General features: G+C 39.0%; 1 protein-coding gene across 6 annotated transcripts; it reads left to right on the top strand.

The window, feature by feature from the left end:
• The first annotated feature begins 537 nt into the window (after positions 1–537).
• On the top strand, positions 538–26910 carry tbl1xr1b (TBL1X/Y related 1b). 6 transcript variants are annotated; one of them, XM_026149745.1, is made up of 17 exons: positions 863–1179; positions 2696–2762; positions 5164–5274; positions 7201–7304; positions 7478–7623; positions 8127–8343; positions 9737–9869; positions 13209–13350; positions 13728–13791; positions 13880–13977; positions 14680–14740; positions 15127–15248; positions 16739–16813; positions 18427–18554; positions 19284–19449; positions 19557–19658; positions 25192–26910. In XM_026149745.1, exons 4-17 carry the CDS (start codon positions 7247–7249, stop codon positions 25216–25218), a joined length of 1539 nt encoding a protein of 512 aa, XP_026005530.1. In that variant the 5' UTR covers positions 863–1179; positions 2696–2762; positions 5164–5274; positions 7201–7246; the 3' UTR covers positions 25219–26910. The 6 variants fall into 6 exon arrangements, with proteins under 6 accessions (XP_026005528.1, XP_026005526.1, XP_026005530.1 ...); XM_026149743.1 differs by lacking the exons at positions 863–1179; positions 5164–5274 and adding an exon at positions 538–557; XM_026149741.1 differs by lacking the exons at positions 863–1179; positions 5164–5274 and adding an exon at positions 610–759.
• Positions 26911–27925: the final 1015 nt, after the last annotated feature.

Here is a 27925-nt window from a genome sequence, read left to right as displayed (position 1 = left end):
GTGAGAATTAAAGTGTTCCACTCAAACACCATTGTTAGTGGTAACCGGGAAATGCAGTGTAACAAAGGCAGTACTAAATACTGTGTAATAGACATCTCACCTGGTGTCGTCACCCCGGTGTGTAAGACTTAAATGGGGGCATTCGTTTGTCACATTCAAACAATTCACTTTGTAATACAGCACACATTAGATTGCATTATGAAGATGGATTTGTTTTTAAAGCAGTGTTTTTTAAAGACACTATAAATCTTAAATGATTACAGTACAGCGTGACTGTGATTTTCATCGTGCACATGGCCGGAATTAGCATGATTATGGATTATGTGTGCAGCTAAAAAAAGCGCTCTGATAAATCTGTGTAAAACACAGATTGCAATGATGATGTAAGCTGTTGTTGACTTTCCCAGTCTGAATGACTGGGGAAAGGATAGGGGGTGGGGTGTCATTAATCCAGGGCTAGTGGTGACTCGCCAAGAGAAAATGGGGTGTAGTGGGGGATGGGCGAGGACACTGTTATGACTGGTGCTTGGCTGCGGGACAAACTCGCTGAGGCCTTGGTATGTTTTTTTTTTCTCCCTAATCCCCCCCCCCCCCCCCCCCCCAATCTTATCGCTCGGTTTCTGCGTGGAAATGCGGCTCCATGTTGGCGTGAACATATGAAACGGGCGAAGACATTATATTTAATCAACTCCGAGGACAGTTTCAGCATTTGCAAAACCCGGCGTGATTTTTGGTGGCTTTTTTTTTTGAGGGAAATAGGTTAGTTACCGCTCTATGGTTGTGTTTCAATTACATGTGGACGGAATTATAAAATACCCTGTTATTCTAACATGAGTGAGCTATTAGTTTTGATTATTTAACGGAACACACGTGGAATATTTTTGCATAATGGGCTCCCGTCGTCACGGGTTAATCTTTATATTGATCTTTAGTCCGCGCCGCTTTGAAATAACAGTTGTTACAGGAGCTCATTTTTGCATGTCGGGTCACTCCAATGTGTCTAATGTCTGAAGCCGTTACAGCCTCTCAACGCCTACCTTTAGCTTTAATACTATAACCTTATCGTAGTTCATATATGTGGGAAAACCACCATTCTTGCAGTCGGTTAAAGAGATGACACGGTTTGACTTGAACACGAGAGCTGTGGAAGATATCGCCAATTGAGAGGTTTTTGTCCAAGTAGGTAGGAAATTGTAGCTAACTTGTTAGCATAGCATGCTAGGTTAGCTAGTTAGCTTGTTGGAAGGCTCAGAGCGGCAGCGGGCTGACGACCTCACTGTATTCGTTTGAAATGCAGTTTCAGAGAAGCTAACTTTACTCTGTTGTCGTGAATTGCGTATATTTTTGTATGAATAAAAAAAAAGTTACGGGTTAATAGAACTTTAAAATATTTGATTAGCAGATGCGGCTAAGTGCTTGTGAGGAGCATTAAATGAAGTACAGACCGCCTTGCCTGGCTGGCATGTGTACTGACGGGTACGGCCGCCGCTGAGGCAAAACTAATGTTAACTCGCACGTTAGCTTTTGATTAGCTTTTATCACTGCACACTAGACACCACGTTAAAATTGCATCTACACAACTTTGAACTATTCTTTGGTGGTGAAGTTAAAGGGAATGAAACGCAAGTAATTAGCCTTCATTTGACAATTATATCTGGAATGCTAAGGCCGGTAGCGCCCTTTCGTACATTCGCATCTCCCCGTGACACATGACATGTGGACAATTGTCAGCCTACCTACAAATACAGCAGGAACTATTTAAGTCTATTTATTGCTACTCTGTTAATAGATGTGCTGATAGTAGAGAGTTTATTTTAAACAGAGTTGTCTTAAAGGCACTTGGGGGCAGTTTGAGTAATTTATGAGCACACACTGTGCTGATAGTGACTTGTCACACACCAAAGTTCAACTCATTCATTCATCGCTAGCTCCCTGCAGACTAACATGATGACAAATGTATTTAACTTGGCTCCAGTCAGACAGACGACCTTTCGCCTAAAATGGTAACCAAACAAAATCTGATTTGCCCAGTTGAAAGTACTAATATGCAAAATACCACACGAAGAAGTGAGCAATTGTTTGTTAATATTCTAGGCAACAGCCGCCTTTATTACATTGAATCAACAGTGGAACATCTGTATTTCGTTTCCTTTTTACTATTTAAGTGTATTTAAGGCATGCGTCTCTTTTAGAGAAGTACTGCAGGGATTGGTGCCAGGCATGGCACACATATCCATTTGGTGTATTCAGCTTTTTGCATTGCTGACCTAGATTCTCTCATTGTTTTGTGACACGCCCCTTCCTTCAGAGCATTTTACTCAGGTTGCCTTCTCATCCACTTGCTAACAAGCCATTGCTAAAATGTTCGTTCTCAGTAGGGTAATTTGTCATGACACTGATAGGGAAACTGTGTCCCACGTGAATGTGTGGCAGGGCCTGTCTGGTTCTCAGAAAGCTGGAGCAGATTATTTACCTCCACTACATGGGGAGAGTTGGGCTGCGAGTCATAAGGGTGCCACTCATGAGTCTGACTTTTCATATCAAACTTAAAAGATATGAAAATATGTTTTGTTCACTTTGTTTGTTTGTTTTAAGGAGTGATTACACACCAAGCAGCTTTTGTATGTATAATGAACTGTAGTGTAGTTACTGATTTTGTAATGGGGCATTTATGTTTGTATTTTTCTTCTCCTAGGGGCTGAAAATTGTTTCCGAGGACAAAAGCGCTATGATGCGCCTCTGAGGATATCACGATCACATGGGTAACACATATCACTATTTATTGTCCTTCCTTTGCCCTCCCACCCCCTTCCGTAGGTATTGCTTGGTGTCTTTCTCTTGGTTGTGTTGAAAATTATATCGCTAATGCCTAGTGTAGGGACTCTTCTAAAGAAGAGCACAGCAGTCTTTTATCTGTGGTCTAACCAGAAGTCTAAAGTACGGAGCAGGATTTGGGCTTATTGCGGTAATTTCAGGTTTAACCCAGTGTTTGTCAGTATTACAAAGGGGTTGTATTCGTACAGGGTTACATCACCGTAGTAACTTATGCTGCAGATATAACCTATTTACATTTGAGATAAGAGATCAGCAGGTACAAAATCACTACATGCTGACCAGTCAGTTCTCTGTAAAAACAAACAAACAAACAAACAAACAAAATGTTTCATCACTCTTTGAAAATCCCTCTGAACTTGGTTTGTGGATAATACTTAGGGCTAGAGTGTTTATTTTCTTCCTCCTTCATTTTTTTTTCTCCTTGTTGTTCTATTTGCCTTGATACGTGAAGCTGACACTTTCTCTAAGCCTACTTTTGAATTCTGTTTTTATAATTATTCTTTACTTGCTGTTAAACACCATCAGTGCTGGAGTTGAAAAAAGAAAATTGTCTTACACCCTAAACATGATTTAGTCCTTCTGATTATCCCATGTCCTTAAGGTGTAACACTGAGAAGTCCCTTAACTTACACAGTATTTTTTCCAGCTTTTCTTCCTTGCTTTAAATAAGCTGCACTTGAAGAGTTACTTTTAGCAACTCTTTTTCCAGTTTCACTGACCAAAGCACTTAAACCACACACACATTTATACAGTACTTTCAGTACTGTAATTTGCCCCTTAAGAGCACTCTTGTAGCTGATTTGTTGGCAACAGCTGTGTTCCTTTCAGCTTGTATTATATATATTCATATTTAATCCTGGGAATGTTGAAATGACTACTTATGTGGTACAGGTCCTAGTAATAGGAATGTGAAAGAAAATGTTGAGAATCCAGCATTAATAGATATCACCAGGAATGTCCTAAAATGCTTGGATTTTAATTAAAGTTGATGTTTGTTAATGATGTGAAATATTTATTTAGAGAATACGTCAATAAATCCTCCTGCTGCTTTTACAGAACACCATTAATAACATGTGTCATTATAGGTTTACAGTATGGGAGTGTCTTTGCAGGGTTTTTTTTTTGTTTGTTTGTACGGCTGACTCGTATGTTGTGTTTTTACACCTGTACAACTATTTTAAACATTTGGTGGGTGGTCATTGAAACTTCATCAGCTTGGTCTGCTGAATGTCTAGTTTTAAAAGAATAAATGAGGCTGAAATGAGAACCAGAGAAACTGGAGAGAGAGAGAGAGAGCAAAGTGGCATGTAGCATGAAATATATGAATAGTTTGTTTATGACTTTAAATGTCAACCAGTGCTGCCAAATTATTGTTATAAGAGGTTATTTTATGCTTGTAATCTCTAAATTCCTGCAGTTAATCAGGCTCAGTTTCATGATAAGTCACATATTTAACTCCATACTTTATCTTTAGGAATATCATGTTGATGTTAGTGAAGCTAATAAGAGAGTGAATTATCTGAAGATGAAATGCAGACTAAGAAAACTCACACAGACAGTGGAATATCAATGACATGCAGGAAGTTCAAGTGAAGGATCTGAGTCTTCTCGTAATTGAGGGGGAGATATTGAAGGACCTGCCATTGAAGACAAGCAGTATCACTGATTGAAATTTCAGGGGGTGGTGAATACATTAGAGGTTTAATATCACAACTCTATTATCATTTGTACTGGTGTAGCGGTTAACATATTTGCCTTCCACGCAAAAGATCCCAGGTTCAACACCAAGAGGGGACACAGTCTTGGCCTCAGGAGTTAAAAGTTAGTGGACTCCTAACTGTGAGTCAAGCTTGGAATAAGGGCGCAGCTGGAAGTATCTTCTCTTTGTTGGTTCTTCCTTTTTGACCTCAGAGTTGTTCAGTCTGTTTTTCTATGTTTAAAATGGCTTACCTGTCTCCTCCACGTCTCATCAGGCCCTTGCCTAATTAAGAGTGGAGTGGGTTGTCAGCTTTTTTACTGAGGGATCCCCTCCCCTCAGTGTTATGTGTGACTGAACCTGCAATGATAAATAAGCACATTTGCAGGTGCAGTCACATTGAGCCCTAAATTGAAAATCCACACAGCATCCAAAAATGTCCTTCTTTTTTCTCGCATTAATGAATAATTGTATTCTATTTATTTATTTTAAAAGTAGAACCTTGAGTCTTACATTAGCTGGTATAATGTTAGCATGTAACCAGCTGTTGTTGTTGTTGTTGTCCAAAGATGGGAAGGTGGCATGTCTAATTTGCTAAGAATATACAATTGTAACATGTTTTCTTGTGTTAGAGCTCTGACTGCAGTTTAGGAGATGAAGCTTGAGGTGAGAAGAAAGTATGAGGTGGAAATCAGGCAGGGGAGAGAGGAGTGATGGAGGCGATATGATGAAAATAAAAGAAGGCAAGGCAACATGGAGGCTTCCACAAACCAATGCCAATATGTATTTGTCTATGTATTTATGTATTCATTCTAAGTTGATGAGGATGCATCAGTTTGTTAGAAAAATGAATTACACACCCATCTGTGTATATTTATTAGTGCCATAATTTTTTTTCTATCAGATAATCTCGAATTACTTATTCTATCTTTAATCTTACTGTGAGTGGCTATGTGACAGACGTAGACCTGTTAGTTATTGTGACTTCATGTTGTCTTGGAAGCGATACATAAATATTAAAAGGTCTAAACTATTAAGATTGCCATGACAGTCTTTACAGAAAAGTGACCATGACTGATATTCAGATGAGAAGCCAGCATGTTCAGATGCTGTCAGATTAATCAAAAGAAATGCATGTCTGAAAGGGTTTTGGGTAGACAGCTGACTTATGATGCTTAAGCTTTGGGAGTTATGTCTCTGAGCTATTAAGCTGCTAATTAAAATTTCATAACAAGTTTGAAAGTTACCTAAGAGATACTCATAACTCTTTGCTCACCATTTAGACCTGACTGCATTCAGCTTCTATTTATGTTCGCTTTTAAAGATGCGGGTGGCTGCTGGAGTTTTCTAATGAACAATAGGTGTTGCTACTCAGACTGTACGCCACATCAGTTCAGAAATGGGAAGATGGGAAGGAGTCAAAACTGGAAGCAAAGACATTGGCGAAGTTATTTTTCCACAAGGTCTCGTGTTTTAAACTATTGACACATCCCCTTTTGTATAATCTGTGAATCACTGAGCTTCTGTATTGGCAGTAAAACCCAACACGATTGTACACTCAGGTTCTGCACCCAGCTGTGGAGGCACAAGCTGGGTTATAATAATCAAGAGGTTGAAGTGACACCAAAACTGCTGCTGTCACCAGCAGATGTGATGTCACGTTTGTGAGCATAAAAGCTCACACAGCAGGAGTGCTGCATCAGCTTACATTTATTTGTGCTATAACCATCAAACAGAGATTTTAAGGTGAAGACAGTGCTGTGACAGTAATACACTGGTGGCAAGGGGTGCATATTTTATTGAAATGTGTTGTTAGTTGTCATTTTTTGTTTCCTTCAGTAGAGCTTATCGGAGATTGTGATTTCTTTCAGGCTTTTTGCTAAGTTCTAGTCATACTGCTTCATTGTGAGAAAATGTATCCCGCAGGACTTTCTGACCACCTTGTTATGGATTACTGAAGGACTTGTACCAGATTCCAGCCCTTTTGGTTGAGTTGGTCTTGGATCTGAGCCTCTGGGATGTGGCAGGAGACATGTTGACTTTTTCAGCAGGCTGGCATCGTGGAAACAGTAGATGTTCTGTCCCTCGTCCAGTCTCCTTGTTTATTTCCACAGTCCCATTTAAACAGTGCAGGTTCTGCATGAACAAATATGGAGGACAGACACAAGTACTCGATGGATTATTGCCGAGGTTTAAATCCCATCTTTCCCAGACGTTTCAGTATAAAATAACCTGTCTGCCTCGTGAAGGCGGCTGGTAATTATTTCCTGTTGTAGGTTAATGAATGGAAACTGGTGCCCTGCCTAGAGCTAAGTGGTTTCTGCATCCACAAATAAAGAGGAACAAGATGTCGTCATTTATCAAATGACATTTGCGATTGCCTACTTCTGTTTTTGAATATCCAAGATGTAGGTCAAGCAAGTTAATTTATTTTTAATGATTTCATTTAAGGATTCATTTTCATTTTCAGTGCATGTATGACCCTTTTAAAACTGATTTAGCGCGCCAGAATACCAACTAATGTTTTTGCAGTCCATTTATGTTGTTGTTGATTTTAACACATGAGTGATCGAGATGTGTACCACTAGAACTCGTTTGCACTTCACTTCTGCAGTGTCTAATACCACTGGCTTTTAATGAACTCTGTGCTTTGTGCTTTACTTTTACAGGCTCCTATCCTGTGCTGACCCAATGGTTTAATCACCAGGACTAAAAATGAGCATAAGCAGTGATGAGGTTAATTTCCTGGTTTACAGATATCTGCAGGAGTCTGGTATGTCCAACAAATCAATATTTGATCAAACAGCTCTGCTTGCTGTTGTAGTAATCGCAGTGTTAGTAGTTTTAATATTTGGTCATGAATAACTTTTAATCTTGCAGCATTTGAGTCTGTGGAAATGAACTTTGACTTCATCCTACTTTTTGCATGATCCGTTCTTCCCGCAGGCTTCTCTCACTCTGCGTTCACCTTTGGCATAGAGAGCCACATCAGTCAGTCCAACATCAATGGAGCCTTGGTGCCCCCTGCTGCCCTCATTTCCATCATTCAGAAAGGCTTGCAGTATGTGGAGGCTGAAGTCAGCATCAATGAGGTCAGAGTCTGTCTTTGCATTGCTATCGACTGATTAGTTCACACTTGAAACATGCTGGAAAGAATGGGTGTAGTGTTTACTTATGTGTCGATTGCTCTGATAACAGTGTGACCACTTCAGTTAGAAATTCTTTTTGGAAATCATGAATGCCAGACCACCTGGCTTGTTATGAACACACTGTTAAAAAGCCAAAATTCATGTTGTTATGGAAGGGGTGAATCTTCAGCAATAATGCTGCTTTGCTTATTTCAGCAAGGCAATGCCAAACACATGCTGGCCGTGTCACAGCTGCTTGGCTCTGTTAAAAGAGCCTGGGTGCTAAACGGAGCAAGTAGTTTCACAGTCAGACCTGTTCCTCTTTATCACATTCAGTTTTTCAAAACTAAGATGGCTACTGTCAACGTGCCAATCTTCCAGCTTCCCCTTTCCCCCCCAATTTTCCACCCAATCATTCCAACTCCTTTGGTAATGGGGTTAAATAACACTGTATGTTCTCTTTGTAGGATGGCACCTTATTTGACGGGAGGCCAATTGAGTCCTTGTCTTTGATTGATGCCGTAATGCCAGATGTGGTCCAGACCAGGCAGCAGGCCTATAGAGACAAGCTGGCCCAGCAGCAGGCGGCAGCGAGCAGTGGCAGCAGCACGGGGCCACAGGGAAGCACCAAGAACGGAGAGGGTGCTGCCAACGGGGAGGAAAATGGATCCCACACCTTAGCCAGTAAGTTTAGCTCATGGTTGTAAACAATCTGAATCAGCTTGTGAACTACCTGTTGTGTTTTCTTGTCTCATGCAGGATGTTATTTTGAGCTAAATGTCTGATACACAGTTATAAAACAAAGGAGTGTTGGCACATTTTCAAACATGAGTACACAAAACACCTAGATGATCTACTTTTAGTGAGGCAACAGTACAACCTGAATTAATGTCACAATCAGGTTATGAGTCAAAAAAATTTTTTTTTGCTAATTTCACTAGAATGGCTTCATAATATTCTGAAAGATTGCATCTTGTTAAAGCTAACCTCTTTGATTTTTATTTTATTTTTTTGCATGATTCTGTCTGTGTGACCGGTTTAATCTTTCCCGTCATGGCTGCGTCACAGTTTGAGGGTTTTGTGTAAAGTGCTTTTGGTTTGGTTGGTTTTGGCCTGACTGTGTTGTACAATGGGCCGACATATCCTCAGCATAACCATGTATAATATCCACAAAGCTTATAAAGAGGTTATACACACACAATGCGGTAATATTATGTTGAAGCACAGTATGTATTACTCTGCGAGGCTCCCGACTACGGTAGCCATAATGCTCCGACAATCCATCAAGCGGTGCAGCTTCATAGCTTAGCAAAGTGGTACTAAAACATTTTTGACAGATTTTTGAGCGCCGTGTACCACATAAAATCGGTTCAGTAATAATGATGGTGCGTATGAAAGCAAAGGCATTGCGCATATGCATTTTACCCATATTCTATCACAATATTTCATTTTCTTATCATTGCCCAACATTATACCGATATTACCGTGAGCGGTATGATGTGGCCCAGCCCTACCTGCAATAGTTCATGTGTGCTGGAGCTTTAGGACTTCAAGAACGCCGATGACCTACAATTCAGTACACTGCTTAAATGCCTCCACATTGAGGATCCGGTTCCTGCTGTGTGGACACAGTGGTGATAACCATCTGACCTCAGCACCTCGTGCTTGCGGTTAAGCCACTTTTTATGAAATAAGTTCAAGCGATGACATACTCGCGTGCTGCTGTGGGAATGCTGTGGTTTGTAGGTTGGGTGATGTCAGATTCCCATCATGACTAATCTTGTACAGTGTGATGCGGTTTGCTAGGCTGGTTGTTGCACAATGATGTTTAGTGAAAACTGGTTACTCCTTTTCAAATTAACTTTTGTAGCAGTAGAACAGGACTCTACTTTTTCTTCTTTGCGTTCAATGAGAGGAAACTAGCATGTGCTCATATAACATACCTTTTCATTATTTTTTTCTCATCATTCATGTATTTGCTTCTCTTTTCCTGCTGCACTGCATTCGCTTTGCTTTCTGAAAAATTGCACAGTACTTAAAGAATACTCAAGTTTTTGTTTCACGCTCCTTCCTGTAGATCACCACTCGGAGATGATGGAGGTAGACAGGGATGTGGAGATCCCCCAGAGTAAAGCCATGGTCTTGAGGGGCCACGAATCGGAGGTTTTTATCTGTGCCTGGAACCCAGTGAACGACCTCCTCGCCTCTGGGTCAGTATTACAGTTTTCTGATGCAAACGTGGGATTGTTATGGGCGAGAGCTGGCGCAGCTAAGCGTGTTTCTTTGAGACCTTCACATTATCACCTTTTCACCTTGTAATTCAAATAACCAAAATGATTTAGCTTTTCCTTCTTGTCTTTTTTATATCGGTCGTAATTTAAGTATTTTTTACCCAGAGTTCACTCTTGATGATTTATTATAAAGAGTCCAGATCTGTAAACATAGTTGATCATTTTTAAATGGTTGATTTATAAAAAGAATAACTTGTGTGGAATAGTCAGTGAGCTTTTATCACAGCTAAATGAATGTTTCTCAGTTAGAGGAGTGTTTTCCTGGACATTTGCTGGTGCACTTCAGTGTAATCACCCGAGATTTGCAGTAACACGTTACTTTTTTCAATTAACAAGTAAAGTAAGGGATTACTATTGCAAAACAGTAACTAGATTACTGTTGCTTTCCCATTAGCACGCTGTGTTACTGCGTTACTAAACCTTGATTTTGTTTATGAGAGTGTCTAATGACAATGACGTCTGAGCGTGCGACATCCGTGGCAGCAGCAGCAGACGTGTGCAGATCAACAATGGATAATATGGAGTGTGGGAGAGAGTACGACCATGCAGCGTTTAAAGCTGGGAAGTACTGACATTACTCTGAGTTTGATTCCGTAAAAAGTGACAAAAACATTAGCGTGTGTTGTACACTCTGTGTGGGAAGAAAAGTTCTTTCTACAGCAAAAAATTTTAATTGAAATCTGAGCAAGTACCGAGCACGCTGCCACAGGAATGTGAAATTCAGAGAAACCCCCAGAACCCCTCACTGACATGACCGCTGCAGCACCGGGCAAACCTCCAACAGCCCCACTCCTGCGAAACAGGTGAAAATAGACTTAAGAGTGACAGGACTCAGTGCTGCTGAATCTTTGACTTTATTTATTTTGTGCTGTGTTTTACTTGCTTCTATTTGAAAGAGTGAGTGTAAACACAAAAAAATATTTTATTTTATATGCTGGGATATGCAGAAAATAGCTTGAAACAAATTTCTTCAAGTGAGAGAATGTTGCATATTTTTTAATTTTTGCTCGATGCAATGTGCATAAAGTTAAAAGATTAAAACAAATAAAACAAGTTTTAAAAAGAGTTTTTCATTTGATTTATATGATGGATTATGCAGAAGAAATAGAATTGGGCTGAAAGATCTGGTGCTTTAGGTTGTGTATCTTGTTTTTTTAAAAGTATCTAAGTAATAAAGTAATTAATTACTTTTGAAAATAGGTAAAGAGTAAAGTAACAGGATTACTTTCTTGGAGAAGTAATCAATGTAATAGTAACTATTTACTATATTCAAGTAACTTGACCAACACTGGTAAAATTTCACACGCGTGGGACTAATAAAGGTTATCTTATCTTATCTTAATCACACAGAGGGAATCTCTTTACATGGGTGGAGTATGTATTCAAGAACAAAACATGCTGCAAATGTGACACATTTTTCAGAAAACACATGAATCCAACGCAGCAGATTTCCTGACAGGTGTTGATTTATCCCTCACTGACAGATAAAGTGACAAGAATCACTTTTGGTGTTAACCCTCTGGGGTCCAGGGTATAATTGGCCGTTTTTGACTACTTTTGATCTTACCTCTATATTTCACATTTAAAAACTGTTTACCTTGCCTTGTTTGGTATCATTATTTTCAGCACAACCTCAAATATCTGAAATTTATTTTGTCATTTTGGCATACTATATTAGCACAATTAATCTAAATTCAGACAAAAAAATTCAAAATCCGAGTAGAAAAAAGTTATATTTTTTACTGTAAAACCTGCAAACATGTTTAACGAATCATTTTCATAACTTGAAATGCAAATAGAAATTGCACATTTCTAAAAAATTATACACAAGTTTTGCAAACAACAAAGTTATATGGTACCATTTACCTAAAAATGCAGCCAAGGCCTCAGGCGTTTTTTTATTTTATTTAACCATTTAACCAACTATTTACAGAACAATCACGTGTGCTGCATCAAAAAGAAGGCACACGAATTATTTGTGCCAGTCCAAAAATAGTTTGTTCAGTATAAGACAGAGGAGAACAGCACAGGCCTAAACCCTGCAGGTCTGACAGCAGGAGGTGTATCAGTCTAGTTTTCCATGTGGAGACAGTGTTTACACTGGAATCTGCCTTAAATGGCTTTTTTGGAGCAACTGTGACAGTATAACTGACACACAATACAAAACAATAACTACACAACACACTAACTATAGCCTCTAAACACGCTAAATATCATTAATGTCCCACATGTGAAAGCTGTGTCGTCTTAAAATGGTCATGTGATTTTGACGCGCCGGCGTGTCTGTCGACCCCAGAGGGTTAAACACAATGTTAAATTCTTCTCTATTTGCTTCAAGTGTCAAACTCTGTGCACTTTATTGCCGTTTTACAGTCAGTCTATCTATAGCTGGTGGCTTTTTTATGGCTTTAAAACCAGGCAGATAACCTCAAGAGTTGCACCTGTTAGGTAAATGGGCCGTACATTAAACGCTGTATTTGCTCTACTCTTATTTAATTACTCGGACCAAAGTTTGTTAAACTCTTAGTCAGACAAACCCACTCATAAATCAGCTCTCTCTGCGGTTACATCAGACACAAACTTCTCCACTCCTACGCTCCACTGTTTGTCAACATGGCTCAAGGGAAATGCCTGAATTTTTCAGCAGTTGAACAAGATGATATAGAAGAATAATGCATGCAATCCAACAGGATGCACAACCACTATGTGGACTAAAAAAGGCGAAAAATAACGATCATCTGAAAGAAAGCTCTGTTCAGCAGGAATTAAAAGCTGAAACATGCCAATAGCATTTTAAACCTTTTTTCCAAATTAAACCGGCGAGTCTTAATTTATAATGGTAGGCAACCAGAGGTAAGTATTCAGCTGGCTGTTTGCTGTGTATTCAACAGTCTTGCTCCTCAGTATGTGCATGCGTCTTAAAATAAAATGGAGAAAAAAAGCGATTACATCTGGAACAATCCTGTAATATAGGAGGGTCTGCGTAAAGGGCCAAGTATCCACATAAACCAACGTGAATGAGTTTTGTGCTTGTAAAATCTCTTTCTCCTTTTTCTTCAACAGATGATGTGAAAAGTTTTGATAGGGATTTTAAAAGATTTTGGATTTGATGATTTGGGTTCAGGTTCGATAAAATGCCTTTAAACCCCAACCCTACTCAGGAGCAATGATGGTCAGTTTTATAACCTTATCAGTACCGATTTTAGAAGTCCAAGTCATGTGGGTGTGCCTAACGCAAGGTTGTTTTGACTCCTTCAGGTCCGGGGACTCGACAGCACGGATCTGGAACCTGAGCGAGAACAGCACAGGCGGATCCACCCAGCTGGTTCTGAGGCACTGCATTCGGGAAGGGGGCCAGGACGTACCCAGCAACAAAGACGTCACCTCACTAGACTGGAATGTGAGTGAAAGTGGGATTGTGTCAAGTTAAACTGTGGAACCCACACACTAACACGATCATACTGAGTGCTCTGTGTTGGTCATCTAGTCTTCGGGTGTGGGTTTGTGTGCCTGTGTGCATGCTAATAAACACAGCTTTATCAAGAGGCATTCCTTCTAACTATAGCCATGTATAAGGAGGCACTCAGATGAGGGAAAAGGCCTTTTCCATAACCAAGCTGCAAACATTTTGTGCTCTTTTACTCTTATATGTTCCTGTTACCATTTTTTTGTAGTCAAAGTCGATGCACAACGCTTAAAATGAGCCTCATTCATTTACTCATAAATTAGTCATAATAATTTGGCTGCACCCAATGACACCACGCTTCTTTCCTTCAGAGCGAGGGGACGTTACTAGCAACCGGCTCATATGATGGCTTTGCTAGGATATGGACAAAAGATGGTAAGACTCTGGCATCTTCTGCATCGTAGCATTTCAGGCGTTTGTCCCTGGTCTCTTTCCAAGTGGCATTTGGTTATTTTTTTTTCAGGTAACTTGGCCAGTACTTTGGGTCAGCATAAAGGCCCTATATTTGCACTCAAGTGGAATAAGAAAGGAAACTTTATCCTTAGCGCTGGTGTGGATAAGGTGAGACACGTCGCTTTTCTTTGTATTTTTTTTATTATTATTTATGAATATTTTTGGGGTGGAAATCTTCGGTCATTGGTTTGGATTCCTGGTCTGACTAAAACAAACAATTTGAACACATTGTCTTGGGTTTGATTGGTCATTACTCAAAATATTGCCCATTTTTATAGAATCAAATTTAAAAGCAGAAAATTCGTAATGATATTCTGCTATAAAGGGAAAGTTAAAAATGAATTTGCATAAATGATAATTTAATGACAATTATTTTCTATAATTTTCTTCCTTTTAGCAATAGCAAATTGATGCCATGCACGTCTGTGTGGATATGTAACATAATCAGGTTGTTGTATGTCATAAATGTGAAGGGCAGCGTTTCATCTGAAATCACAAAGCTATTTGTTTGTCCAGTCAGAATTATCAACACATGGTTCAACATTGCCACCTAGTGTACAGAAGTATATTAAAACCTTGTCACCTTGGGATTCTCATGATTGACCAGGGGCTGGCGTATTGTGATATAAAAGTTTCGTCATGTTTGTGATATAGTGGTGTAGTTTTGTATTTTCTCTGCTTGTGCAACAAGCAAAATATGAAAAGATTGCAAGATGTTAAAAAGAGAGTGTTTTATTCTATGTAATGTTTTTGATTGTTTTTTATAAATGACACTAGTTCGTCATAAAAAGCATCTCTATCTTCACACAGACGACAATTATTTGGGATGCACACACGGGAGAGGCGAAGCAACAGTTTCCTTTCCACTCAGGTGAGTGACAGGAGTCAGCTGGATTGTTCACATGACGTTTCCTGGAGTGTTTCTGTTTTTAGGCATACGTTACCTTTAGTTGAACTGCAGTGTGAGAGCACAGTGAGAAGACCTTCACTTATTTCTGTCAAGTTTTTCTGGACATTGTGACTGAGCTTTGATCCTGTGATATTCAAGCTAGTATATCTTTACACACAAGGTATCATTTCAGCTTTAAATGAATAGACAAAGCTTTTTTTCTTTTGTTTTGTTTTAAAACCATATGTTGATCTGATGATCAGATCTAATGTGGAAGGAAGAAATCTTTACCGTGATTTGTTCGTTGTGATCTTCTACGTCAACTTACTGCTACATCAGCCTTAAGCTATATCTTTACCTCTCCACAGCGCCCGCTCTGGATGTCGACTGGCAAAGCAATAACACATTTGCCTCGTGTAGCACAGACATGTGCATCCATGTGTGTAAGCTGGGCCAGGACAGACCTGTAAAGACCTTCCAGGGACACACGGTGAGAATAGAACACTCCAGTGTTTGCACTCCATTGCACAAGTAGGAAAACAGCTCTGGTGCTCAAATGCGCTGTGTTTGATCAGTGACGTGCGGTGACTTTTACAGAAAGACAAAGGGAGAAGGTTGTTGCCCAGAGACACAAACAGAAACATGTTCCTTCATTATTTAACAAGATAAACTGGATCAGATTAAAACATTTATGCTGCCTGTCTACACTCCTTCCTGGCTGATGACTTGTAAAATATTACTTTTCTAGTTAAATGAATATCTGCTATACCAAAATGATTTACTATTAGCTGAAACTGACAAGTGTTAGATGAAGTTTTCAAACCATTCCTTTAGGTAGAGAAGCAATAAAACACGGTATGATCTGTATAATTGCAAAATTGTATCAAGTAAGTATCAAAAATAAGAATTTTTCAAATATTGCTGCTGCATGAATAAAAATGTTTTTAAAAAGTGTAATAAAATGTGTTAATAGCAAGAAATCAATAGAATGAAAAACGTTGACAGTACGATTAACTTTCAATATCTAAAATGTTAATGACAAATAAAGGTGGAGTGTTGGTTAACATCAAGTCAAACATCATTGTCACAACTTTCCTTGGTAATGTACTAAAGCAGCTAGTATCAACCTTTTCACTCTCCATTTTCTCTACATCACACACGTTGGCCACACTGATTAGCAAGAGGCAACTCGGTGATACTTGTTTACTTGCTAATACTAGCTGTGCTTCCACACAAAGCCCAGATCTGACTGATCTCAGAGCAGTAAAGGCAGAGCCAGGTCCGCTTGACCCGCACATTGGTCTGATCAGTTGACAATAGCAGACTGCGGCCACAAGATGGCAGTAAAGTAAAGGTGAATGCAAACTGGCAGGGAGCTTTGTGACAGCTGTCTGAGATGAAAGGAGAGGGATCACTTTACAGTGGTTCAGTTAAATTTATGTCTATTATTAGGTTTGACTATATTTAGATGAAACATTACTGTGTTACATAATATCAGGGTGGCACTCCCTCCTTTTGGTTTCTTATAAAAGTTATAGTGCTCATAAAGTGCATTCAGTCAGTGGTAAAAAAAAATATCTACAATTATCGTACCATTATGTGTCACTGCCATTATCATTTGTCTCTGTCATAAGCTGATGAGCCTGATAGGCTGGTTATTAACTAATTTATTTCATAGAAATATGTACTATGCAGGTCAACACGATTGTTCTGCAAATTGTTATGGCAAAGAGTCTGGTTTTTTTTTTTTTTTTTTTTTTTTTTTTTTACCCTTCTCATTTTTGGCCAGTTTGAAAATAAAAATGTGAGCTGGAGTAAATGAAACCTTAACCTTGGAAACGATTTGTTTAAAGTCTTGAATTTAGAAGAGATTTTTGTTTGGTCATAAGCCAGTGTTATCCTCATGTAGTGTATTGTATTATCTGTGGCCATGTGCGCCAGTCAGACTTTTTGTTTACACTCACGTCTTTCTCACCCTAGAATGAAGTGAACGCCATAAAGTGGGATCCTACTGGCAGCTTGCTGGCCTCCTGCTCCGATGACATGACCCTAAAGGTCGGTTCACTCAACGCAATGAGGCCTAACGGAAAAGAACAAGCCGGGCCTTCATAGGAACACTGTATCCTAAGTAGGGCTGCTCAATTAATCGAATTTTAATCACGATTGCGATCTGGGCTTTCAACGATCATTAAAAATGACTGAGCTGATTATTAGCCCCTCCCTCATGCTTTACTCTCGCGCTGCTCCGTGTGGCAAATCGAGCGCACCTCTCTGCATTTCGAACACCGTCACAACAATTAAGAGGACCCTAGGGAAGCTCGGAAAGCTAAGCAGAAGTTATTTGGAGAGGAGAGTGACTGCCGTTGGTTGAAAAGAGAGGTAAAAAAAAAAAAAACTTCAGTGGTGTGGAAACATTATGGGTTGGTGGAGTCAGACGTGGATCAAGTAGACACAGTGTGTAAATGCTATGGTGTAGTAGCTGCACCACAGAGCAACACTGCAAAGTTCACTAAACATAGATGTTTACATTTTTCATTTATTTCTTATATTGCAAACATTCGCACTGTTATCAGTATTTGCACACTATTTTATATTACTTTTTTAAAGTCATTATTCAATACATTGTTATTGTTAACCCTTTAAAGCCGGTCAGAGCAGCACGCTCTGTTTTGTGTAACTATTTTTAAATCCCTGTAGAACCTGAACCGCTTAAGCTAGCACAATAAATTTTTTTCCATATGAAACCGGAGGAGTTGTACTTACATCTCATGCCATCAGCTTGTCCTAGGTCACGGTTTCCTTCCACATATAGCTTTGCAAAAATTGCATAAAAAGCGCTTGCAGGAACAAAAACATAATATTCCAGAAACACTTCCCACATTGAAAAAGACGTCAACACGAACTATCGCATTTCCTGCCCGAAACCGGAAGTGACGTCATTTTCGCGGAAAATGTAGTTTTTTACTTGTAGGCCTTAAAAGCCTATACTGGTGTTTTCATAAGTCATGTTTGACTTTTCTGAATAGTTTCTGGGATGCTTAGAACTCGAATTGCACTGCTGGAAATAGTTTATTTTGATGCACATGCTGTTTTCTTTGCAAATTTGCATCATAGGATTGTTTTTTTGTTTTTCCTGCAGTATATAAAAATTGCTGTGTCTCCAAAATAAAACTATGAAGACACTCAAAATAAATTTCCTGTTGTTGTAAACTATTTTTTGCAACTTTTTTGTATTTAAAGTTTTGAGGGATAAACCTCATAAATTTCGCCAAGTAGAAATATATGTAAAAACAAAAAACAAAAACGATTTTCAATTTTTTTGTAGTTTATTGCACTTTTTTGCAATTAATGTAGTTACTATGGACTTAATGCATACATATTTTTAATATATGGGCTATAACAGTTGTATTGATGTATAGCAACTTGAAATGCTCCCACAAATGGCACTACAACATGTAAAAAAAAAAAATAATATAAGCTCTGGCGGACTTGGTTCTATGGTAGATCTTAAAGGGTTAAATAAATATCGTCAAATAATCGAGATCTCAATTTCAGTGAAAATAATCGTGATTATCATTTTTGCCATAATCGAGCAGCCCTAATCCCAAGCGTACATTACAAGTTAAATTAATAGCTTTTAAATGTTGCCTTGATTTTCTCTCATATAGATCTGGAGTATGAAGCAGGATTTGTGTGTCCATGACCTCCAGGCCCACAGTAAAGAAATCTACACCATCAAGTGGAGCCCCACAGGCCCTGGGACCAACAATCCCAACGCCAGCCTCATGCTGGCCAGGTAAGAATCGAATGAAACGTGTTCCTAGTTTTTCATCTTTTTTTCTCTCTATGTCATGTGTCAAAGGGGATTTCTATTTATAAGGGAATGTTAATGGTATGTAAATTGTTGTTGGTGGAACACCTTTAGAAAACAGTCACAAATATAAACAGATTGTTTATAGTAAATGGCCTTTTTAATACTAACATTTTGGGAGTTTTTCAGTTAAACGTAACTATGGCATGAGAGTTAAATGCTTGTTTGTTTGTCTGAGATCTGATGTATCCCTTTGAAAGAACAGTCCAGAGAAAAATGTTTGCTTTCAGTTGGATGTGCTCAGGATTTGGACATGGTTCACTACACAATGCAAATAAGAGTTGGCTGTGCATTAGCCAGCATTATTACTTCCTTGTATTTTCTCTGAATTCAGAGTTCATTAACTGCATGTTTAACTGAATAAAGAATCATTGTAAATAATTAAAGCTTAGAATGAGTTATTGGTTTGTTATTGGTAACATCGAGCAGCCTAAAAAAAATTCATCTTCATTTCTGCGTCTGGGATAATGCAGCTCTGCCATGTTTGCTTCCCATCAATTACTCTCTGGACTAGATTTTTAGATTTATTTAGGGGTGGGTTTCAGTTTCCGTTTTAAGTAGCAGTCATGCCACTGACGCAGTGTATTTTATATCTGGCACATGGTTCTTGACACATGACCCTTTGCATCCTCTCTCGTTCCCCTCTCTCTGCAGTGCGTCGTTTGACTCAACAGTGCGCCTGTGGGACGTGGAGCGGGGCGTGTGCATCCACACTCTGACCCGCCACCAGGAGCCCGTCTACAGCGTGGCCTTCAGCCCAGATGGCAGGCACCTGGCCAGCGGCTCCTTTGACAAGTGTGTCCATATCTGGAACACTCAGGTCTGTGATGCTACCTTCAAATTAAAAGCTGATCTGGTAATACATGCTGAACCACAATATTCTAAAGATGTTGCCTGTTATTGATGAATCTGTGCGTGTCTCTCCAGACGGGTGCTTTAGTCCACAGCTACCGAGGGACAGGTGGGATCTTTGAAGTGTGCTGGAATGCAACAGGGGACAAAGTAGGAGCCAGCGCATCTGATGGATCGGTGAGTTTTGCTGCCTGAGAGCTTCATCACTCCCAGTAGTATCCACCCACATGTGCTCTAGCCTGTGTCTACAACTTTCACACCACCTTCCTGACCATAGAAATGTGTCAGCCCCATTTAATATAGGTCCTGCCAAGCTGTTCTGATAGAATGGGCTGGGGGTCTACTACAAGTACATCTGCTGCTAGTATTACAGTAGCAGAAGTATTTGGTCATTTCTCTCGCTTAGAAACTTTCCTAAGCAAAATTGACTGTTTGACTGTAGCCATGACCTGAGCTGATTATTCTATGAGCTGTCAGCTAACAGCCTCTCATAAATGGTGAATTCAGAACTTTCTTCATATTTGTTGGATTTGTTAGCACTTTCGGCAGCCATGAATAAAGCACTTCAATCTGAAGGCTTCATTTAAAATGCTCAATCAGGGCAAGATTTATGGTCATCATGGCATCAAATAGCCGTCTGTCTGTTTACAGATGCTTCTTAACCAAACTCTAAAAGGTTTTTATCTGCATTTGAATGAAACTGCAGAAGTCCCATAAGAGGTTACAAGGAAGCGCAGAGTTGCATATAGACTTTCTTATGAGGGGATTGAAAAGGCTGGAGTACATCTACTGCTGAATTATTTAATTTGGATTATAGGCTGATATTGATAGCAGAATTGTTAATTGGCCTTAGAGTGCTGGCTTTTATGTGAGCTAAAAGCTCTGTTGTGTATGAAGCAGAGCACTGTTAGTAGTGTACCTTTCCCCAGGCACACCGAAAATGTTGTTCTTGTAGGTCTCGTGCTTTTCAAACATTATGCCTCTGCATTATGAAGTATTTGTCTCTTGCAAACTGACACAGCAGTGGGAATGGAAACATTCGACTAGTAAGCAGCTACGTGCTAAGCAGTAGGAGAAAATGAGGAACAGTGTAGATATGTTTCCTGTTTTTTGGGGCACAAAGCCAAAAAAAGGGAAAGGAAATTTGAACTGTTTGTATTTTTGTATTATTTCAAAGTACCCCTCAAGTTGAAATGCTCAACTTATGCATTCTATTGCTCATTGTGGCACAAAGTTACATTGCTCTAGCAAGGTACTGTATAGTATGTTTATAACATAACATCCCGGACTGGACCTTCCTATATAGAGTATGTGTCCTCTATATGTACCTATCTTGGACCACTCCTGAGAAAGACTTAAAAATGTTCCTTTTCTATTTTGCAGTTTGAAAGGTAATTTTGTTTTATTTTGAAATCCATGCTTTTATTTTGCAACAGGAAACTGGCGCAAAACCGTTAAAGGGCTTGTTAGTAACGTTTGTTTTAGGATATGATAAATAGTGTGCCTTAAAGTAGGGCTGCTCGATTATGGCAAAAATGATAATCACGATTATTTTCACTGAAATTGAGATCTCGATTATTTGACGATATTTATTTAACAATAACAATGTATTGAATAATGACTTTAAAGATTGTCAAAAAATAATATAAAATAGTGTGCAAATACTGACAACAGTGCAAATGTTTGCAATATAAAAAATAAATGAAAAATGTAAACATCTATGTTTAGTGAACTTTGCAGTGTTGCTCTGTACAGCTGTGCAGCTACAACACTGTAGCAAAGTTTACACACTGTGTCTACTTGATCCACGTCTGACTCCACCAACCCATAATGTTTCCACACCACTGAAGTTTTTTTTTTTTTGCCTCTCTTTTCAACCAACGACAGTCACTCTCCTCTCCAAATAACTTCTGCTTAGCTTCCCGAGCTTCCCTCGGGTCCTCTTAATTGTTGTGACGCGTATTCGAAATGCAGAGAGGTGCGCTCGATTTGCCACACGGAGCAGCGCGAGAGTAAAGCACGAGGGAGGGGCTAATAATCGGCTCAGTCATTTTTAATGATCGTTGAAAGCCCAGATCGTAATCGAGATTAAAATTCGATTAATTGAGCAGCCCTACCTTAAAGTGAAAAATATGTACATTTCCTGTGCCAGTTTGTACCTGGCTGACAGTGGCACAAGGTTTATTAATGTTTCCTTTAATGGAATAAGTTATGTGCAATCACAATGTCGTTTAATAGAGTTTATGTGTAGTTGTAAGTTAGTGAGGTGATATAGTGAATTGAGTGATGTAAATTTGATTTGTATGCTATATGTGAGCAGGAGAAATTTATTTCCTTGATATTTTGATGTTATGGTAGTTATATTGTTGGTTTTGTTTTGCTCCTAGCTCTTACGGTGTCTTCACTGAATATTTCAATAAAAACTTTTCCAATAAAACCTCTGTGAAGCATCAGTATAAGAGACCATCATTCAGTCAGGGATGCTACACCGTTATCAGCCAAAACAGTAGAACAATGACACAAACTGCTTAGCGGCTCGTCCTGTGACTCTCAAACTATATTTTAAGCTGAAACAAGTTGCCATATTTCCTACGAAACACAATTTCCATACGCTACCTAAAATTTGTGTTGATCTGTCACCACAAACCGATTTAAACTGTGACAAACAAAAGCGGTTAGGTTAAGTGAAGCAATGCTTTTGAAGTGTGAAAGGCATTTTGTGCATTGTTGAAACAGGCTATGCAATGCTGCTGATTTTTATCACTTTGGTTGATTGTGTGCTCATTTGTGGACTTTTTTGTAAAGGGCAACTGACATTTTGTTGTAGAGATGATTTTGCTGTGTGTGAAGAAGACTGATGTAGAGTGCTGTGGAGGTTTCCAAACTGAGGAACTTGTTTGTTTGAAATGTTGATTCTATATGTTTTAGAAAATGGCCTGAAATCTATAGATTTCAGATATACGGTAAGCCATCTCAGCTTCAACCCTCCTTTTCCGCAACCTACTTCTTCAGAATTATACATCTTGTCTTTCACACATGCTCTGAATTAAGGATATGACTGGCTGAGTAGCGTCACGTGGAACGAGTTCCTGCCATTGGTCTGTTTGCGTACATACACTGATTATCATAAAGACAAAGGAAAAAGTGGTGCAAGTTAAAATAAGCTTACTGTACATATGAGAAAGAGTCAAACAGAAAGGGTCTTAAGTTGGACTGTTGGTGCGCTAAACTATATGTTTATTATGCTGAAATGCCCACTAGTCTTCTTCACACTGCAGTGCGTTCAGTTTCCACAGTATCACACAGGGTTCATATGGGTGCTTGAAATCCTTGAAAATGCTTGAATTTTAATGTTGTCTTTTCAAGGTTTGAAAAGTGCTTGAATTTTAGATGTGGTGCTTGAAAGTGTAACTGTATTTCATTCACCACAAATAACTATCTGGTTGAATAGTTTTCTTATCAGATAGAGAAACAAAATGAGTCGCAAAATGTAAAAGCAAAATTTCGCGGTCTGGGCTCCCTTGCGCCTCCGTCTCTTTCAACATGTGGCCCCGCCCCTCCCTTGGAACAGTCGGGCATGAGTGCGCTAACATACCTGTAGGCTGCTGTTTTAATGAGTGTTTGATGGAACAAATGGCGGAGTTTGCGCTTTCCAGTCGCATGATAGGTGAGTGCTAGTAAATAATTTTCCAGTATGCATACGTTACACACGCTATTTTTTTTTTTTTTTAAATTATGATTATTATATTGCTGTCAAACTCGCTGGAGCAATGATTGAAATGCACTGAGTGTGATGCAGTATGGCAGCGCTTTTATGGAATATGCTGTGAACTTAGCTAACATTACATAGCAGTAATATGAGTTAATTTACTCAAGTGAAAGCTTTAAACATTAGCCCGATACATAACTAGCCAACTTAGGCTTTCTGATTAACCCTCTGGGGTCGACGGGCCCAGAGTCTCCATTTCAACTTGGGTCGAACGTGCAGATTTCAAACTATGTACCAGGTTTTAAATTGTGTTGATAGGCCACGTAAAACCGATGGGGTTTTTTCTGAATAAAACTGTCGTTTACTCCGGGAAGAAACGGTAAAAACAGCGTTTTCTAAGGAGAGCGCTAGCAAACACGCTTTGATTGTGAGTGAAAAAAGAAAAAACACTCCTTCCCTATTGGTGGAAAAATGTACCGTGTGGAACAATCAAAAAATGATATGGCAACATGTGGCATTTGGTTGTTTGGGAAGAGGGGGATGTTTTAGCAGTGAGAGAGAGAGAGTGAGCGAAAGAGAGAGAGCGAGAGTTTTGCTACGTGAGAGGTTTGTGACGTTTGCCGTGTTTGGAGTCTCAAGTTAGTGTGTTGTCTTGTGTAGTTAGTGTGTGGTGTAGTCGTTGTTTTGTTTTGTGTGTCAGTTCTACTAGTGAACATCACACTTGCTGCAAAAAAGCCACCAAAGGCAGATTGCAGTGTAAACACTGAGTGACACGCCTGCTGTCAGACCTGCAGGTTTATCCCTGTGCTGTTCTCATCTGTGTCATAGTGGACACAAACTATTTTTTGGAGTTGCATAAATAATTTGTGTCTTCTTCTTTGATGCAGAACACCTGATTGTTCTGTAAATAGTTTGAAATGGTTATATAAAAAAAAGTCTGAGCCTTGGCTGCATTTTAGGTAAATAGTACCATATAACTTTGTTGTTTGCAAAACTTGTGCATTTTTTTTTTTTTAAATGTACAATTTCTATTTGCATTTCAAGTTATGAAAATGATTAGTTAAACAAGCTTGTGGTTTTTACAGTCAAAAATATCACTTTCTACTCATGTTTTAAGCACAATATTTAATATTTACAGTATGTCAAAATGAGTAAATAACAGATTGGCAAACTGCCTGTTTATTTAAGGGAGATGAACAAAGTACAGTGGAATTGTACATAATAATATGACAGATGATACATTCAATAGATTTTAAGTAGATGCTTGTGCGTTCTTAAAGTCTCATATTTTGAATTGAACTATGTGATCTGTTCAAAGCCTCCCAGTCAGTGCTGTTCTCCATGCCTGTCTGACTGTACATGATGTTATTAGCACAAAAACACTTTAAAGGTGATCATTTAGGACTTCAGCAGTAATACAGACAGCAATGTAGTTAGTGATAGAACAGTTTTATTGGGAATTAACTTAAAAAACAAACAAACATCTGTCTCCTATTTTCTGTCACACAGGAAAGAAGCATCAATATCTGATGAGAAGACTTATTTATTTCTTTTGGGGGGGTTTTTCAACAGGAGAAGAATATCTCTAACAAGTTGATTTGTTCACATTTTCACATCTTAATTTTCAAGTGAAATGTGCATGTTGAGTTTATACTCTATGTATATAAGGCGACCGTCCTTTTGCAGTATTTTTGTGTGGTGCGTTTTTCTGTGTTAACAAAAGGGGAACAAAGGTGTTTAAGTTCACCTAGGATGATTTGTTTTAATTTCACATGGTCTTACTGAGGTGATGCGAATTGAAACATGCACTTTTTTTGGGAGGGGGGAGGGGACAACACAGTTGTTTAAACATGCCACAGGGGAAGTATGGCCCTCTGCTCTTTTTGGGTTCGGATTGGAAAATATTTGTACACCTTGAAGCGTTCACACAGCTTCTGACTACGGCAGAAACTGAAACTGGGTGACGTTTTGTCTAACCACATATGCCTTCCTGTTTGACAGGTATGCGTACTAGACCTGAGAAAATGACACTCATCGGGGGGAGCCATGGACCGACTACGAATGTGTACATAGCCAAAATGACTGTCCCTGCCTGTCCGCCACACTGCTGTAGTCCCACAGATGCCATGGCCCGCTGTTACAGCCAACTGGAGCACGCCCTCCATCAGACATAGACCCAAGGACCACACCATGGCAACAAACAGTTTATATGCAAATGCATCAGATATGCCAGGTCTGCATGGACATCAGTCTTTGCTCCTCAGACCTGCAGGAGTTAAACATTTCTTTGTTATCACACAGTATAAATGTGTCACCACAAGCAAACCAAAACACCAGGATTCCTCTTGATTTCACTCTTTTTGTCCTTTGTATCCGACTTGTAAAGACTTTTGTTCTCTGGTGTGTGCATATTGCATATGTCAGCATTTAGTGTCCTGTGGACATTGTTGTGTTGAGTTTGGACTTTATTGGTCTCTGTAAATTACATGTGAGATGGGAGAGAAGAGAGAGGAGATGGGAGATGTTTTTTTGTTTTTAAAGAAAAAAGATGTTTGTCTTTTAAAAAGTGGATGTTCAGAGTCGTGCATTTGGAGATAAATTCATTTACTGCAGTCTTTGAGGTTCAAAAATGCAGGTGTATAGTTTTGTCAACTCTATTTTTATCCAGTAGGTTTGTTCCATTTTTTGCCATTTAAAAAAAACAAACAAAAAAACTAAATATGAAGCAGTTAATCAAAGGTTGAACTGTCCTTTGTTTGCAACCTTTATCCTCAGAAATGGTTTTCAGGTAATCACAGTTCATCAGGTTGTGTTGGTGCCCTGAAGAATTCAAAATCTCCTGGCTGAAAAATGATCTGTGTAGCTTTTAACACTGATGACAGCAGTGCTGTTGAAGAGCGGTCAGCTTCAGGTTCACGTCTTTGAAACTCACCTCGTCCTTGATCTGTCGGTGCAGATATCACTTGGTGACAGAGACGGGAAAACCAGCCCATTACTTCATCGGATTTGTACAATTAATAGTCCTAATTGCACTTGTTTTCTCAGTTAATGGCTTGTTGCTGTCCATTGTTTTTCATAATGCAGCTTTGTTGGTCTAATTGCTTCTCGATACCGGAAACAATTAGACCAAGATGATCTGGAGTGTTGTTTCCTGCTGTTGTCAGGTAGTAGTTGACCAGCATTAACGTACGCACGCACACACACACACACACACACACACACACACACACTCTGGAGACAGGCTGTGTTCAGGCCTATGCACGGATAGACTGTGCTTTTGTGTGCAGTGTTCAGAGTTGGCATTTTGAGTCAAGTCTGCTTTTGAAAAGCAGACTCAGCATAGGACTCGTAACGTGTTGTTAGCTCAAATGACTTAGAACGCGTTCAGTAGGAAAAATAAGGTTAGCAGTGTCTCGTCTGGCTCGTTTTTGAGGCAAGTCTGTGTTGTTAAAATGCAGACTCTCAGCATAGGACTTGTTGTAACATGGTATCTGCATATAATATATATAAATACATTTATGAATATATATCTATGCTACTACAGGGGTTTTTTGTGTGTGTATGCCACTCCTACGTTATGGGTGGATTTTAAAGTAACCTTTTCAAGATTCATGAAATACAGTACGTGATGTTCTTGTGCATCACTGACAGTTGTGACCACGAGGAATGGTTTTTATTTATAAAATACCATTAAACAGTTAGAACTAAATTTAAAAGAAAAAGACAATGGTAGATTTTTTGATTATTATTATTTTTTTAACCTGCACTTTAGGTGCAAATGGAGAAACTGTCTCAGGCACATCTGATTTAAGAAGTCCCTGAGGACGGCTCAAATGATTTAGAACGCGTTCAGTAGGAAAAGTAAGGTCAGCGGTGTCTTGTCTGACTCGTAGGACACTTCAACGTTGAGATAAACTAACTTCATGGCATTCCCGCTCTCATCTCGTAGCCATAACAACACCCTCGGCTAGATATGTGCACACACGTCGCTGGATAATTCAGAGGTTTTGTTCAGCATGTTACTTGTCTTTTTAAAAAAAAAAAAAAAAATACTGAAGCTGAACTATGCTGAAGTTTGCTTTAATACAGTCAGCAGTACTTGGAGTGAATCACAAGGACACTATTTCAAATGATGTCTATGACGGTGGAATGGTATTTTATAATGGTTTGCTTTTAGACGATAAGCTTTTTACGCTGCATTCAAGTGTGTTCGCGATTTTATTTTATTTTTTAATTTTTGTTCCTTCCAAAAGTACTAATTCTATCTTTGCTAAGTTGGAGAGCCCTTGAAGGTTTTGTACTGATCAAAACTTTTGTAATTTTGATTTATTTGTAGCTGTATACTCAAAAGGAACAACAAAAAGAAAAATCTGGATTTAATTGTCGATGTATTATAACACAACGTGTAAATACTGATTTTAAGATTTGTTGGGGTTTTTTTCGTCTTTTCCCTTGTACTCTCTTTCTCTCTCACTCACATGGCTGCAGTCTGCAGCCTCCTGATCAGACTGTTGTAATATCACTCAGATCTCAAGGTCTAGAATAAAATCTATTTTGATAATATCAACGTCTTTGATCTTTTGCTTGTTGATTTCCTGTGTCTGAGTCATTTCTCTGGTACTAATTGAATGAATGTGTGTGGTCAATAAGCATTCTTTCACCTGTGTGTGAACAAATGTCACTCACTGCCCTTAAACCTGAAAACAGTTTTTTGTCTAGTTTTGTATTTGTTTTT

This window comes from Astatotilapia calliptera, chromosome 18, assembly GCF_900246225.1.
Source record: "Astatotilapia calliptera chromosome 18, fAstCal1.2, whole genome shotgun sequence".
In the NCBI taxonomy this organism is placed as follows: domain Eukaryota; kingdom Metazoa; phylum Chordata; class Actinopteri; order Cichliformes; family Cichlidae; genus Astatotilapia; species Astatotilapia calliptera.
The sequence above is the reverse complement of the archived record's forward strand: the minus strand, read 5'-3'. Positions and strand labels throughout refer to the sequence as shown.

Bases quoted from the DNA above. Each gene is read 5' to 3' on its own strand.
- tbl1xr1b (XM_026149743.1), top strand. From the start codon at position 7,247: ATGAGCATAAGCAGTGATGAGGTTAATTTCCTGGTTTACAGATATCTG. The intron at 7,624-8,126 runs GTCAGAGTCTGT...TTCTCTTTGTAG, and splicing joins CTGAAGTCAGCATCAATGAG to GATGGCACCTTATTTGACGG. The intron at 19,659-25,191 runs GTGAGTTTTGCT...CCTGTTTGACAG, and splicing joins CCAGCGCATCTGATGGATCG to GTATGCGTACTAGACCTGAG.